We start from the raw sequence: 13672 nt of genomic DNA, 5'->3' as shown, positions 1-13672 counted from the left end.
GGCCGACATGAATATGTAGCAGCCGCGCGGCCAGCCACGGGCCGGGCTCACGCGCCATTACCGCGCCGCGCGCATTCCGGCCGCCGTATTCAAACGAGGAAAACTCGAGGGAAACGTAAGGAAAGCGGCGGAGGCGCGTGTCGCACGCAGGATCCTAATAGCGGCCGCTTTGATATGGAAATGGCCCGTCTTCGCAAGCACGCCTAGTGGCTGCGCGGTACCTTAGCCGGCTAAACACCGCAGCGAACCACCGTCGGCCGAGGGCTGTTACCCGCCATGCGCCACGGCGGACGCTCTGCCCGAGTAGGACTCCGCGAACTCAGGCGCGTCCACTCGGTGCCACGTCAAAGGTCGAATATATTGTAATACGAATATGTTGAATCTACGGGAGTTCCATTCAGTCAGTATCAGTCTTTTCATTTAGTGTCACGGTGCAGTGTCCACAAGTTCAATTCATCTGCCACATCCAAAACCAGATACGACGTGCCTTCAATAAATAATGCAAAACATTCTTCTTTCTGACAGCAGGTCCGTTTTATTCAGATTCCAATACATCACATCACTCATCACTCTTTTGCCTACAAGACCCTATTTGTCAACATAAAATTCCTTCAATGTGACGGCCTTCTGCCAACTTACGGGAAGGTCTGTATGCCCGCATGGTATTACTCTACTCGTCGGCGTCGGAGAAAGCGTCCTGCTGCATCGATCACCTTCCCATCGTCCATGTACATCTACATTCTACATCTACATTTATACTCCGCAGTCGCGTATGGTTCGCGGGAAGAACGACTTCCGGAAAGCCTCCGTGCACGCTCGAATCTTTCTGATTTTACATTCGTGATCTCCTCGGGAGGTATAAGTAGGGTGAAGCAATATATTCGATACCTCATCCAGGAACGCACCCTCTCGAAACCTGGACAGCAAGCTACACCGCGATGCAGAGCGCCTGTCTTGCAGACTCTGCCACTTGAGTTTGCTAAACATCTCCGTAACGCTATCACGATTACCAGATAACCCTGTGACGAAACGCGCCGCTCTTCTTTGGATCTTCTCTATCTCCTCTGTCAACCCGACCTGCTTCCGGATCCCACACTGATGAGCAATACTCAAGTATAGGTCGAACGAGTGTTTTTTAAGCCACCTCATTTGTTGATGGACTACATTTTCTGAGGACTCTCCCAATGAATCTCAACCTGACGCCCGCCTTACCAACAATTAATTTTATATGATAATTCCGCTTCAAATCGTTCCACACGCATACTCTCAGATATTTTACAGAAGTAACTGCTACAAGCGTTTGTTCCGCTGTCATATAATCATACAATAAAGGACCCTTCCTTCTGTGTATTCGCAATACATTACATTTGTCTATGTTAAGGATCAGTTGCCACTCCCTGCACCAAGTGCCTATCCGCTGCAGATCTTCCTGCATTTCGCTGCAATTTTCTAATGCTGCAACTTCTCTGTATGCTACAGCATCATCCGCGAAAAGCCGCATGGAACTTCCGACACTATCTACTAGGTCATTTATATATATTGTGAAAAGCAATGGTCCCATGACTGTTTCACGCGGTGTGCATCCTTCATTGGGCATGGCCGATAGGTTCTAGGCGCTTCAGTCCGGAACCGCGCTGCTGCTACGGTCGCAGTTTCTAATTCTGCCTCGGGCGATGGATGTGTGTGATGTCTTTAGGTTAGTTACGTTTAAGTAGTTCTAAGTTTAGGGGACTGATGACGTCAGATCTTAAGTCCCACAGTGCTCAGAGCCATTTCAACCATTTTTCATTGACCCAGACGGATGAAAGCTGAAGGACGCGAGACCTGTGCTGTACAATGAATGAGGAAGACCAGACCAGTGAAGGTTTGTGAGCTTTTCTCGGGTGTGCATACTTGTATGGATTGCCGTTTTGTTTCCGGTTCGAAGTGGCGAACCCACGTTTCATCGCCTGTGAAGATGTTCGACACAAAATTGTCACGATCAGTCTCGAAGCGCGCAAGATAATCCGCACACGTGATCTTTCGTTGCCTTTCATGGTCTTTTTGTTAGACGGCGACGGAGCCAGAGGGCGCACACCTTTGAGTACCCCAACTGTGGACGAGTGTGTTAGCAGTACAGAGAGAGACGTCGAGTTGTGTAGCGAGGTGTTACATTGTGATTTGTCGATCACCTCGAATGAGAGTGTTCGCACGTACCAACATCGCCGGAGTCACAGCCGTCACGCCGAAGGTCGGACAAGTTCGCGGGACTTTGTTGCGATGGTGACAGAAGCCTCGCCCGACTACTCACCGTGGTTTTGTTCAATGGCAGGTCTCCGTACACATTATGCAATCGTCTATGAATATCTGAGATGCTGTGGTTTTCCGCCAAAAGAACACACCTACGTTACAGTAGACATTTTAACGGCTACGTATAGCGACGCCACCTATCGCAATATCACGAAACTGCGGTGCTGAAACAGTAATACTCCTGTAGTGATCTTTCCTGGTCTTCAATAAGTATGAAACTCGTTTTTGGAGTAAATTGCAATTACGGTTAAAACGAGTGGGAGTCGAGAAACATGAGAGTAGGAGCGTTACATAGTTCAACTACAGTGAGCTATTTCTTGTAGAATAGTCCAGAAAGTGAGACAAGAATGAGTTGCATCAGACTTCATAGATACGCAACAGTCACTATATGAAAAGTATAGAACTAACCGATACGACGCGTCTGCTATGACCCATGATATCAAAATGTTGGATAGAAACCGCTCATCGCCAGGACAGTATACGTAAATTACGTAATAGGAAGAACTGCAGTTATTCTCAAGGCTTTACGGTCTGTGCTTTCGCCAAATTTTAATCACAATTTCTCCTTCAAATCCATCGCAGACTTCGGGGTACACTACAGGTCATATGGCACCATAAATAAAATAGTGTACTTAACATTCGTTGGTATCACCAATCCACAAAAAAACCATCGTTTTATAATCAGAACAAGACGTGGGACTACGCTACACGTCTGTTACCACAACCTACTAGCCAAAAAAAAAAAAAAAAATTATTTGAAATATATTGTCAGTATTCTGTTTGAAGACGTGACGCCACTCACCACAGCACCATTACCTTTTGGGTCCAAAAACGACATCCACCATCGGTTGGTCACATCTCCTTCAGGAATTCTTTCAGATCAAGTAAATAATCCATAGTGAAAGCGCAGTAAATCTACAGATGGTCCTGAAATATTACAAACGTTTGAAAGGCTACAGTTACACAGCACTGGATAGTTCATCATCTCATGGAGGCAGCGCACCAGATGAGTGCAACCTAAGAGTTTTTTTACGGAGCTTCCCTATGTAGCCATCCCTATGTTGTGGACACAACACACTAAGAACTCCAGCTTCCGGGATTCTGCCTTGTGAAAGTCTGCCGCGTGCACAGTAGCTCAATTAGGCACTATGCCAACGTCGCAATCAACAGAGGCCGAAGTAAGTCAAAAGCATAAGGGTGGCATTTGTTAGAGAACGCCTCCAGCCTTCCCCTGGAGTAATTTGGAAAACCTTCGAAAACTTAAATCAGTGCTGTCTTATGGTATGGAAATTTTCCGCAATGGGAATGTTTCCTTCTGGTAACTGCTGATGTAAACAACGGATCTTGTGATATAAACGGCGCAGCAGGGTCCTGAAACAAGCTGGCACAGTTGTCACTTGCCATAGATGCTTTTACAATGAGTTTCATTGTGAGTGAGTCATCCAGCAACATGGAGGACGGCTCAGAGACTGACGGTGACAGTATCTGCATGACACGTAGCTCCGCTTTCGGCGGCCGCGGTTGCAGGCGTCACGACAAATAAGTAGCATGGGATTGGCCGTTGGTCGGTTTTCAAACTCAACTGTTACGTCGCTTTGTGGAATTGGACGTTGCTCTGGAACTCTGATCGCGTATGTTGTTGTTTAAGACGACTGTGGCCTTTCTCGTAGATACTGATTTCACTCGCCTTGCTTGCCGTCGTACCGTTCTCTCTTTATTACGCTTTAGGGCGTACAGTTAGTTTCGATTTTAGTTCGCAAACGACACGTGGTTCACGACAGGCACCTGCCTAACTCCGCAAGATCGCTACGGTCGTAGGTTCGAATCCTGCCTCGGGCATGGATGTTTGTGATGTCCTTAGGTTAGTTAGGTTTAACTAGTTCTAAGTTCTAGGGGACTACTGACCTCAGAAGTTGAGTCCCATAGTGCTCAGAGCCATTTGAACCATTTGAACCTGCCTAACTTGTGTCCGCCTACGACTGGAAAAGAGGTTCCGATATTACAGCGCCATCAATGCCAAAGACGTCAGCAACTGTTGTGGATGCACATTCTCGTGCCGGCCAGTGTGGCCGAGCGGTTCTAGGCGCTTCAGTCTGGAACCGCGCCACCGCTACGGTCGCAGGTTCGAATCCTGCCTTGGGCATGGATGTGTGTGATGTCCTTAGGTTAGTTAGGTTTAAGAAGTTCTAAGTTATAGGGGACTGATGACCTCAGATATTAAGTCCCATAGTGCTCGGAACCATTTGAGCCACGTTCTCGTCTGATTCATTCTGATCAAGCATAAAAAACACATCTCGAGTCGTATGACCATCATTTCCTCATGTCGGTGGATAACACTCTACAATGTTTGTCAGGCTGGAGATACAAGTAAAAACAAGTATTACTCACAGAATGCTTCTTTCCTCTCATACAGTCTGTCAGACAGACATTGGAGGCGTGCGTTCTCAAGCGTTCTCAAGTGGGAAATCCTGCCACAATGCTGACGTATAACGCGCCACATTTCAAAAGCCATAAGTGGAGATAATTCGTAGAGAATCATGAAACAAAGCATATATTGATTTCGGCTAATCCGGCAGAAAGAATTTTTAGAGAATTTATCAGGTTCGCACATGCGTACGCTCATGAACAACATACGTAGTGGACTCAGTACGTGTCAATGTTTTAAAGTATATACAATAATTTTCCTCACCAGTCTACCGAATTCACACCAGGGGAACTGATGACGAATAAGGAGAAGCTCGCTCAATGAGTGGATTAAAAGGAAGATAACCTAGTACGAAAAACTGGCCAAAACACTGAGGACTTTGGGGGAAATGCCAAAGTCAAGAGGGTAAGGCATGCGCGCTCGAGTAAGACTGTTCATGTGTACCAAGCAGGTGAACAGGTCTTACTGAGGGCCCATCCTAGAGCCTCTAGTTGTAAAAAAGTTAACAGGAAGTGGCAATTATTGTGTAACGGTCCATATGTAGTAATAAACATTCCACATGACGGATGTTATATCCTGGCACATCCTAGGACCACAAAAGTGAAAATACTTTATCCTCACAAGATACAACCATTTATAACAATGGAATAGATGTCAGTTGCGTCATGAAAATTACTGAGAAAATGATTCTCTCAAATTGTAGTTAGTTGTAAGATTTGTACTCACACTTATTTCTATATTGTGCTCAATTTTGTATGTAGTTTGTAGCAAAGTTTCATTTTTTACGTAGGTTTAAGTTTTCTGCTGAATTTTCTACACAATTTTCAATTTCAATGGTTCCTACCTAGATTAGAGTCATGTATTTATGTTCTCTACCCTAGTAGTAGGTTTATGTTTTTCGTTGTTTTCCTTCGTATGTGTGTTTAATTGTAGGTTGTTGCCACATTAAAAATGTTTTCGTGACAGATTTCAAAACATTAAGGCACTAATGACAAACGCTGCTGTCAGAGGAATTTTCAAATGAGAATTTATTGTAATTGCTGTGTAAAGAATTATGTTGAGCCCTCAGTAAGGCGATAAGCTTGCCCCTGAGGCCATTAATTGTTCTTTTTGCCCGTTATAGAATCAGAGTATTCTGGGAGGTGTGGTTTTACAATCGTCTACCGGTCAGAGAAGTTCGATTTGAACAGCCTATGCATTTCGATGCATTTTTTGGCTTCATTTCGTTGGTTGACTATTAGTGATTAACTAAGGATTTTAGATGCACACATCCGTGTCCTCTGATTAGGATGGGAACACATTGCATATACAGTCCAGAATGGCCGGTCTGTTTTGGCATGTGGGATTAGTTACCATCAATTAAAGACTGATGTAACTAAAATGTATGATTGTAACTTTATATATAGACAGAAAACACAGCTATGATAAAACTACGGATTTACACTGAAGCAAGTAGTGTTGCCAACTGGAAAGAAGTATAGCATCGATTTATTTTCCTTGTGCATAGACACACCCCACAGTGCATGCGACGTTTATGGAGATAAATGTGTGCAAAATTTTAAAGGGATGTGTTACATTTGTGAGTACTAAACTGTGAGTGCTTGCAAGAAACCCGAAAATGTACGAAAACTGGACTGTGATACGACAACGATTCTCCGTAGTATGCACGACACACACCATGAAGTATAAATAAAGTGCATGAATGAACAAATGACGAGCTTCTTTCCAGCAACAACAACTTAGCTGGCAAGATTTTTAATGCCCGATACGTTGCTTTTCTATTTTTGCGTGGTTGTGATTGCTACAAGCGAAACGTGGCCAGCCAGTGCGGACAGAAGAACACAGCGAGCTGCAACAGCTCATCCCAACAAGATGCGTCCCCACCACCGCCAACGCCACAGCAGCGGCTGCGGCCTTTCTCAGCGCCTGACGTCAAAAGAGCACCGCTTCTGCACACCGCACATCATTGCCTATTCCAGACATCGCATCGCCAAAGGAACGACGTTTCAAAATTACGCACTCATTGCATTATATGAGTACAGTGGCAAATTAAACCGCAAGAAACATCTCAATTTCTTTAAAATTTTAAACACACAATCATGTAATCAATGTAAATATTGTTTTTGACATTCACATTGGCCTGACCTTCCAGTACATCAACTTATTTTCAATATTTGAATATTTACTTGTTTTTTTTTCATGTTAGCTGCGAACATTAACCGATTTTCTGATTTTATGTATGTTGTGAACTGTCGATCTAACTTTGATAATTTTACTTAGCTGAGACGTGGTAAGGCTTACGAAAATCCAGTCTGGAGGCTCCAAGCGGGGTTTTCCCAGGTTTTCCGGCACCTGTAACCCGAATGGGGGAGCCATCATTGTAAATATGTAAATGTCCTGGGAGCAGGAATACCAGATTGAAGAAATGTGGCCGGCACTTAATGCCATCTTAAATTTGTATTTGTTCATGAACATTAAAGGTTTTTAACGTAAATGAGACATAAATACAAAGCCGCATTAACTTTCAACATTACATGAAATGTAAAGACTCTTTCACTCACATATTAGACGAATTTTAACGGTTTTACTATGTCAATGATGTACAAACTGTGAAGTCACTCTCGGTGAACTATATAAGTGATGTTACGAACTGAAGCTCATAAACTGGCGCGCGAACGATTAAGTGACAAGTGACAAGCAGTACCGGACAGTAATAATGTACACTGCTTCCAGAGGACAATGTACTGTTTGCCTCCTGGAGCAGACACTTGTGCGATAAACTTTCGTGAAAGAGAACTTTATTTACCACGAAAAACTTCGTTACGAGTTATAAAGTGTCAGAAACTGATAATGACGAACTTCCTTTACAAAAACATTACGAGAAATATTATTAAATGTGCCATGACCTACAAAGAACCGTAGTATGGGAAACTAATATCTATAATCATTGTCATTATTACAACAAACACTTTGAGGATTTTTTTGGTTCTCACTTCTTCTTCTTCTTCGATTTCTGACGTTGTATCTTGAGCGTGCTGGAGGCCAGACGCGTTTACGATACAACAAGTACAACATGGTAATTTGAAGTAATAAATGGAATATTACCTAATTCTGTAATCTCTTATTGTAGTATTTGCTAACCCCACAAGCCTAGGCTTTAAAAAGTGTCTGGGAATATTTTTGGGAATAAAACGCGCCAGACACGCAGGTACTATTCACATTTCTGTCGGCCATCTTAAGACCGATAACGTTATTTCACTGTATTTCTGAAGTGATTATTAATATTCAACTCAGACTTGTTTTTTAGAAAAATAATACTAATAATACTCTTTCAGTGTGGATAGGTTAATTTCAAGAAATTTTGCCCAAAAACATCGTGCTTTTGTGTGCTGATAGAATCTGTGGCAAAGACGATGTTTTATCAATACTTAAAGAAAGCAAATATTTATCGGGAGAAGTTTCAAATATTACGAGACGGTACTGACAGTTGTTCATGCTAGGACATAATCCATGACAGCTGTATATTTTATTAAAGAATTATATTTGGTATTTAATAGAAATATAGCTCTGAGAGCTTACTATCCGGAAAATGGTTCAAATGGCTCTGAGCACTATGTGACTTAGCTTCTGAGGTCATCAGTCGCCTAGAACTTAGAACTAATTAAACCTAACTAACCTAAGGACATCACCACATCCATGCCCGAGGCAAGATTCGAACCTGCGACCGTAGCGGTCGCTCGGTTCCAGGCTGTAGCGACTAGAACCGCACGGCCACTTCGGCCGGCTACTATCCGGAACTTAAAGCTTTACCCACCGAAGACAGTTCAGTAACGCATGGTTGTAGTTTGTGCGTGTAGGTGAGATGTATTTTCTGATAAAGCAGATGAGCAATTAATAGAATCTTACCAACAAAGGGAACTGCTATTACGTACGTGCATGCTGCTTCAATTTGAAGGAAGTTTCAGAGGTAAAGCTAATTACCTGCATTTTAATAAATTCAAGATCCTCGCAGATTGTTTTCATGTATACGGTATTTTGAAAGTTTCATGTAACATATTACGCAAATAATATTAAACTACGGTCACTTCCAACGATTTACTGTAAACCAACAAGTTTTACAGATTCGTACTATACGTTCCATAGCGTGTGTTTGTCTCTGCAGTACATTAATACAATAATACGGTTCATAGAGACGGACGTTCTACACGCCACGATACGGTACACACCACACCACGAATTGGACATCTTTAAAAGGGTTGGAATTTCCCTGTTGGACTTGTTACTCAGGTGACATCCAATGGCCACGTTCGAAGTTAATGAGCTCTCCTGACCTGCCCATTCTGCTGGTACTGGTTTTCTACTGACCGCACAGTAGTCACCGCCCCCTGCCAGTTTTTATGCTGATGGGTCCGTCTCTTGTGCCGTCTAGTCGTCAGTTCCGCATTGCACAGGAATGTCAGCGATCTTTTCATCATATAGTATACTACTTGAAACTACCTCCCATTTTATTTCAGATTAGATATTGCATTTACTTAACACTCATAATCAAAAGGACGGTCAACATTCATGAGGTACAATTTGACTCGATGCTCTAGGACGGTTGTTTAAGTGCGTTCTTATAACGCTGTGGCAGTTAGTTTCTGATTAGAATTAATTTTATCAATTTTTGCTCTTAACTTGGAGAGATACTTACGGCCTAATTCAACAATTCTGAAAAAAAATGAAAAGACATTCCGTCTACGGAGACGATAACTGACTTATCATAAAAAATAATTTTATACTGTTAATACGATCACTTTTTATGACGCAGTCATACCGGTTTCGGCCTACAGTTCCAGTCTTCAGGTAATATGTGTGGTTGCTAGGTGGATGAATGAGCATGGCAATGCACTGTGTTCATGCACTGACAAATCACGCCACGTGGAGTAGCTGTGTGGTCTATGGCGCCTTACCACAGTTCGCGTGGCTGCCCCCGTCGAAGGTTCGAGTCTTCCCTCGGGCTTGGGTGTGTGTGTTGTCCTTAGCGTACGTTAGTTTAAGTTAAATTAAGTAGTGCGTAAGCCTAGGGACCGATGACTGAAGATGGCCATTGTAGACCGAAACCATTATTATTCTGTCATAAACAAGGGACAGTGTTGTAAGACGCATGCTTTGCCGGCGATGGGCGAGGCATGACAGAATCTCTGACCAGAGAGAAGTTTATCGTTAGTTGTTGCTTGTCGCTAGTCTGCGCTTGACTGCGCGAGTCGACAGTAGTAGTCGGTCGGCTTTAGTAGCGAGTCGGTAGTAGTCTGGTGTAGTCTGCGAGTGGTCTGCGGGAGTCGGCATGCGTCGGCTGTGTGCTCTGCTCGCGACTCTGGTCAGGACTCTGGAGGATGAGTATTGTTGTAGAAGGTAAAGAAGCAGCCTTGCGCATATTTAATAATGTATGTTAATTGTAATTTAATTTGTTCAAAAATGCCCCAATAATAATTTTTATAATATAAAGCAACTCTTTTAAAGTAAAGCATTCATTTCAATTTAAAGAATTTCCAATGCATTATCCTAGCATCCAAGAATCAAATAAAAATATACGCCAGCATTGCACGAAGCTGTGTCGAAAAATTCCTATTTAAGAGCAGATATAATTGCAATTTTATTGAGGTAAGAAACTTTTGCCATTTTTATTCAGAATACAGGGCCGAAGGTCAGCGCTGCTGTCCTTATAAATTTATCAGGTTACTAAACTTTTTTATTATTTTTGTGTTTAGGAATTTTTCTATTTCGAACTTGACATTAAATGAGAAAAGAATTTTGTGGGAATAGTAAGTGTGAATGCATTTATGCATACAGACTATAAATGGGAGCCAATTTTGTTCAGAGGTTACAATATTAGAAAAATTCATTTAATTTTTTATTCTTTGGGAGGTTACACTTGGCACCATTTCCATTTAAATATTTCTGCTGGGAGGTTACAGTGTAAAAAGGATAAAAAAACTTTACTGCACAACGGTCTTAGTCTTATTATCCGTCAGACTGTACAGCACCCAGAGCCCCAATCGTGACGTCAAACTGAAGTATCGCAGACACGAAGGGATATGTTGTCGCCATGCCAAAGAAACCCTGTTGAGTTAAATGCCACAAGAGGGTGCTGTTACTGGTGTCGTCACAAAGCAGTATTATTAATGATGAGCCCACAACTCCACTATCAATCGTTGTCACTACTTGTTCTATGCAACTCATACTTCATTTTTCTGATTCTCCAGAGACTATAAATAACCCACTTGGGCGTACCGGTGACTTCAGCAAACATCGAAGCAGCAGCATGAACAGACCACTACAGCGAACACGGATGGTTCGGGACTTACCTGAGAGGCGATCCTAGCGGGGTAGCGACTCCGAAGCCCTTGGCGTCCAGGTTGCGGCCGACCTTCATGGTGTCGCACGGCTCCCGCTCGTTGATGTAGTCGTTCTTGGGAGACTCGATGAGCAGCGCGTACTTGCCCTTGGAGGTCCTCACTCGCCGGATACCTTCGTCGTACGTGCGCACGAACACGTTCTTCCGTGAGTTCATGAACTCCCACATCTTGCTGTACAGCGTGATCTGCGACCTCTGTAGAGAACAACAGTGCAATGTGTCCAATCACAGGTTTCAAACGTAGACACAGTTGAAGCCCAAGCATATATGGGGAAAAACTGCAGGAAACGATCCCTAAGTGCACAAGGAGCAAAGAGGATCTTACGGTCATGTGGCAGAAACGCGTTCCAAAGAAGGTACACCCTCTTGAAGGTTCAAGTAGAAAGTACTGAACACTGTAGGATAGGATCAGCAGCAGCAAAGTGGTCCGCCAGCATGGCGTAAGCCAGATGGACGTGTGAAACGTTCTCGACGAGAAATTCCACTACCCGTGTCATTTACAGTACATGGGGGTACTGTGCCTACGGCAGGGCTTCCCAAACTGGTGTTCCGTGGGAAGTGAGTATGTGATCTGCGAAAAGCTATTAGTAACACGGTGGTTTTTTCGATATTCTTCTTTTTTTTAAGTATTACCATGGCTTCAGTATTACTATTTAAAATTAAAGTGATCACTGAATAATACTAAGTTTTTCTCAATTTTTAAAATGTAGTTACTTTTATTAACGTTCCAAATAAACAACGCGTTCCATCAAAGTACCAGGATCCCGAAGTGTTCCGTAAGAGGAGAAGTTTGGGAATCTCTAAACCATGGACTTCCCTCTGCAGCGAGGGTTTTCTCACTGCTTCATCGTAGAAGCCACCACGGTGCTGGGATTTGTGTCATCCATCCTACTCGCAGACGAAGCTGCTTCCACGAGGGTCCTTATCGTCAACCTTCACGACACCTGCGGAGAATCCCCATAGCAAAGTGGCAGCAAACCATCAGCAGTGGTTCAGCCTTGACCTGGGCAGGGATTATCGGCCAGAGTTGTCTGGCCCGGGTTCGATTCCCGGCGAGGTCAAGGATTTTCCCCTGCCTCGAAATAACTGGATGTTTGTGTTGTCCTCATCATTTCATCATCATTCATGAAAGTGGTAAAATTGGACTAAGCAACGGTTGGGAATTTGTACGGACGCTGATAACCGCGCAGTTGAGTGCCCCACATACCAAACATCATCATCATCATCATCATCATCTACGTTAACTGATTCCGACAAGGTCAGGTCTGTTTGTTGCCAGGAGTTCTAAGACATTACCTTTATGAGCTGGTACTCTAATTATCTGTTCGAAGTAATTTACGGACAACAAATTCAGAATAAGTTCACTCGTAGCTTTGTCTCTGACACCAGTTTGATGGCATGACCCTCCCAATCTGTACCTTGCAAGTCGAAGTCTCCCCCTATTACAGCGGCATTGTCAGGAAAATTACTAAAGATATTCCGCAAGTTCTCTCTGAAGCAGTCTACCACTACAGCTCCTGACCCATGCAGTTTATAAATGCGTGCAATTAGCATTTTTGGCTGACCATGGATACTTAACTTCATCTAAGTTAATTCACATTCGGAGTCCATGATAACCTCGGCAGAAATTATCGAATTCTTTACTGCAATAAATACGCTGCCATCATTGGCGATTAACCTATCCTTATGATAAGTATTAAAAACTGAACTAAGGATTTCGTTGCAATACACTTCTAGGCTCAATCAACTTCTGGCTCCGAATACTGTCCGAGCTTTATAACCTTCAAATAGCAACACTAATTCTGGAACCTTTCTTTGCAGTTTACTAATATCACATTACTCTTTCTATAGCCATATACCTTGGTATAAGAAGGAGAGATGTAAGTCGACTTGGACGAATATCTGTCTCAACCAATGTTCCAAATATCCACTACCACCGCGACTTGTGTTTCATAATATAGTCACCTGTTGATTTACTGGAAACTTCGAAGACCAACAACATTCACACAGTTTTGATTTAGTACTTGATTCACTACATTGGGGAATGAAAACGTGCTCAGCTCTATCTAATGTAGGAAAGGAAGACTTTCATACCAGAGAAAGAGAAAGAAGGACAGTCTTTGTTCTTGAATATACACTCCTGGAAATTGAAATAAGAACACCGTGAATTCATTGTCCCAGGAAGGGGAAACTTTATTGACACATTCCTGGGGTCAGATACATCACATGATCACACTGACAGAACCACAGGCACATAGACACAGGCAACAGAGCATGCACAATGTCGGCACTAGTACAGTGTATATCCACCTTTCGCAGCAATGCAGGCTGCTATTCTCCCATGGAGACGATCGTAGAGATGCTGGATGTAGTGCTGTGGAACGGCTTGCCATGCCATTTCCACCTGGCGCCTCAGTTGGACCAGCGTTCGTGCTGGACGTGAAGACCGCGTGAGACGACGCTTCATCCAGTCCCAAACATGCTCAATGGGGGACAGATCCGGAGATCTTGCTGGCCAGGGTAGTTGACTTACACCTTCTAGAGCACGTTGGGTGGCACGG

At 43.3% G+C, this 13672-nt stretch overlaps 1 protein-coding gene across 1 annotated transcript in view; it reads right to left on the bottom strand.

The window, feature by feature from the left end:
- LOC124795312 (glutamate receptor 1-like) overlaps positions 1-13672 on the bottom strand; it is a 1309547-nt gene that overhangs the window by 52072 nt on the left and 1243803 nt on the right. Inside the window, exon 15 of the mRNA XM_047259283.1 lies at positions 11062-11306. Coding sequence (XP_047115239.1) covers positions 11062-11306 — 245 coding nt within the window. The remainder of the gene's footprint in view (positions 1-11061; positions 11307-13672) is intronic.

Source organism: Schistocerca piceifrons, chromosome 4 (genome assembly GCF_021461385.2).
Source record: "Schistocerca piceifrons isolate TAMUIC-IGC-003096 chromosome 4, iqSchPice1.1, whole genome shotgun sequence".
In the NCBI taxonomy this organism is placed as follows: domain Eukaryota; kingdom Metazoa; phylum Arthropoda; class Insecta; order Orthoptera; family Acrididae; genus Schistocerca; species Schistocerca piceifrons.
Note: the sequence above shows the minus strand (reverse complement) of the source record. Positions and strands in the feature narration are given on the sequence as shown.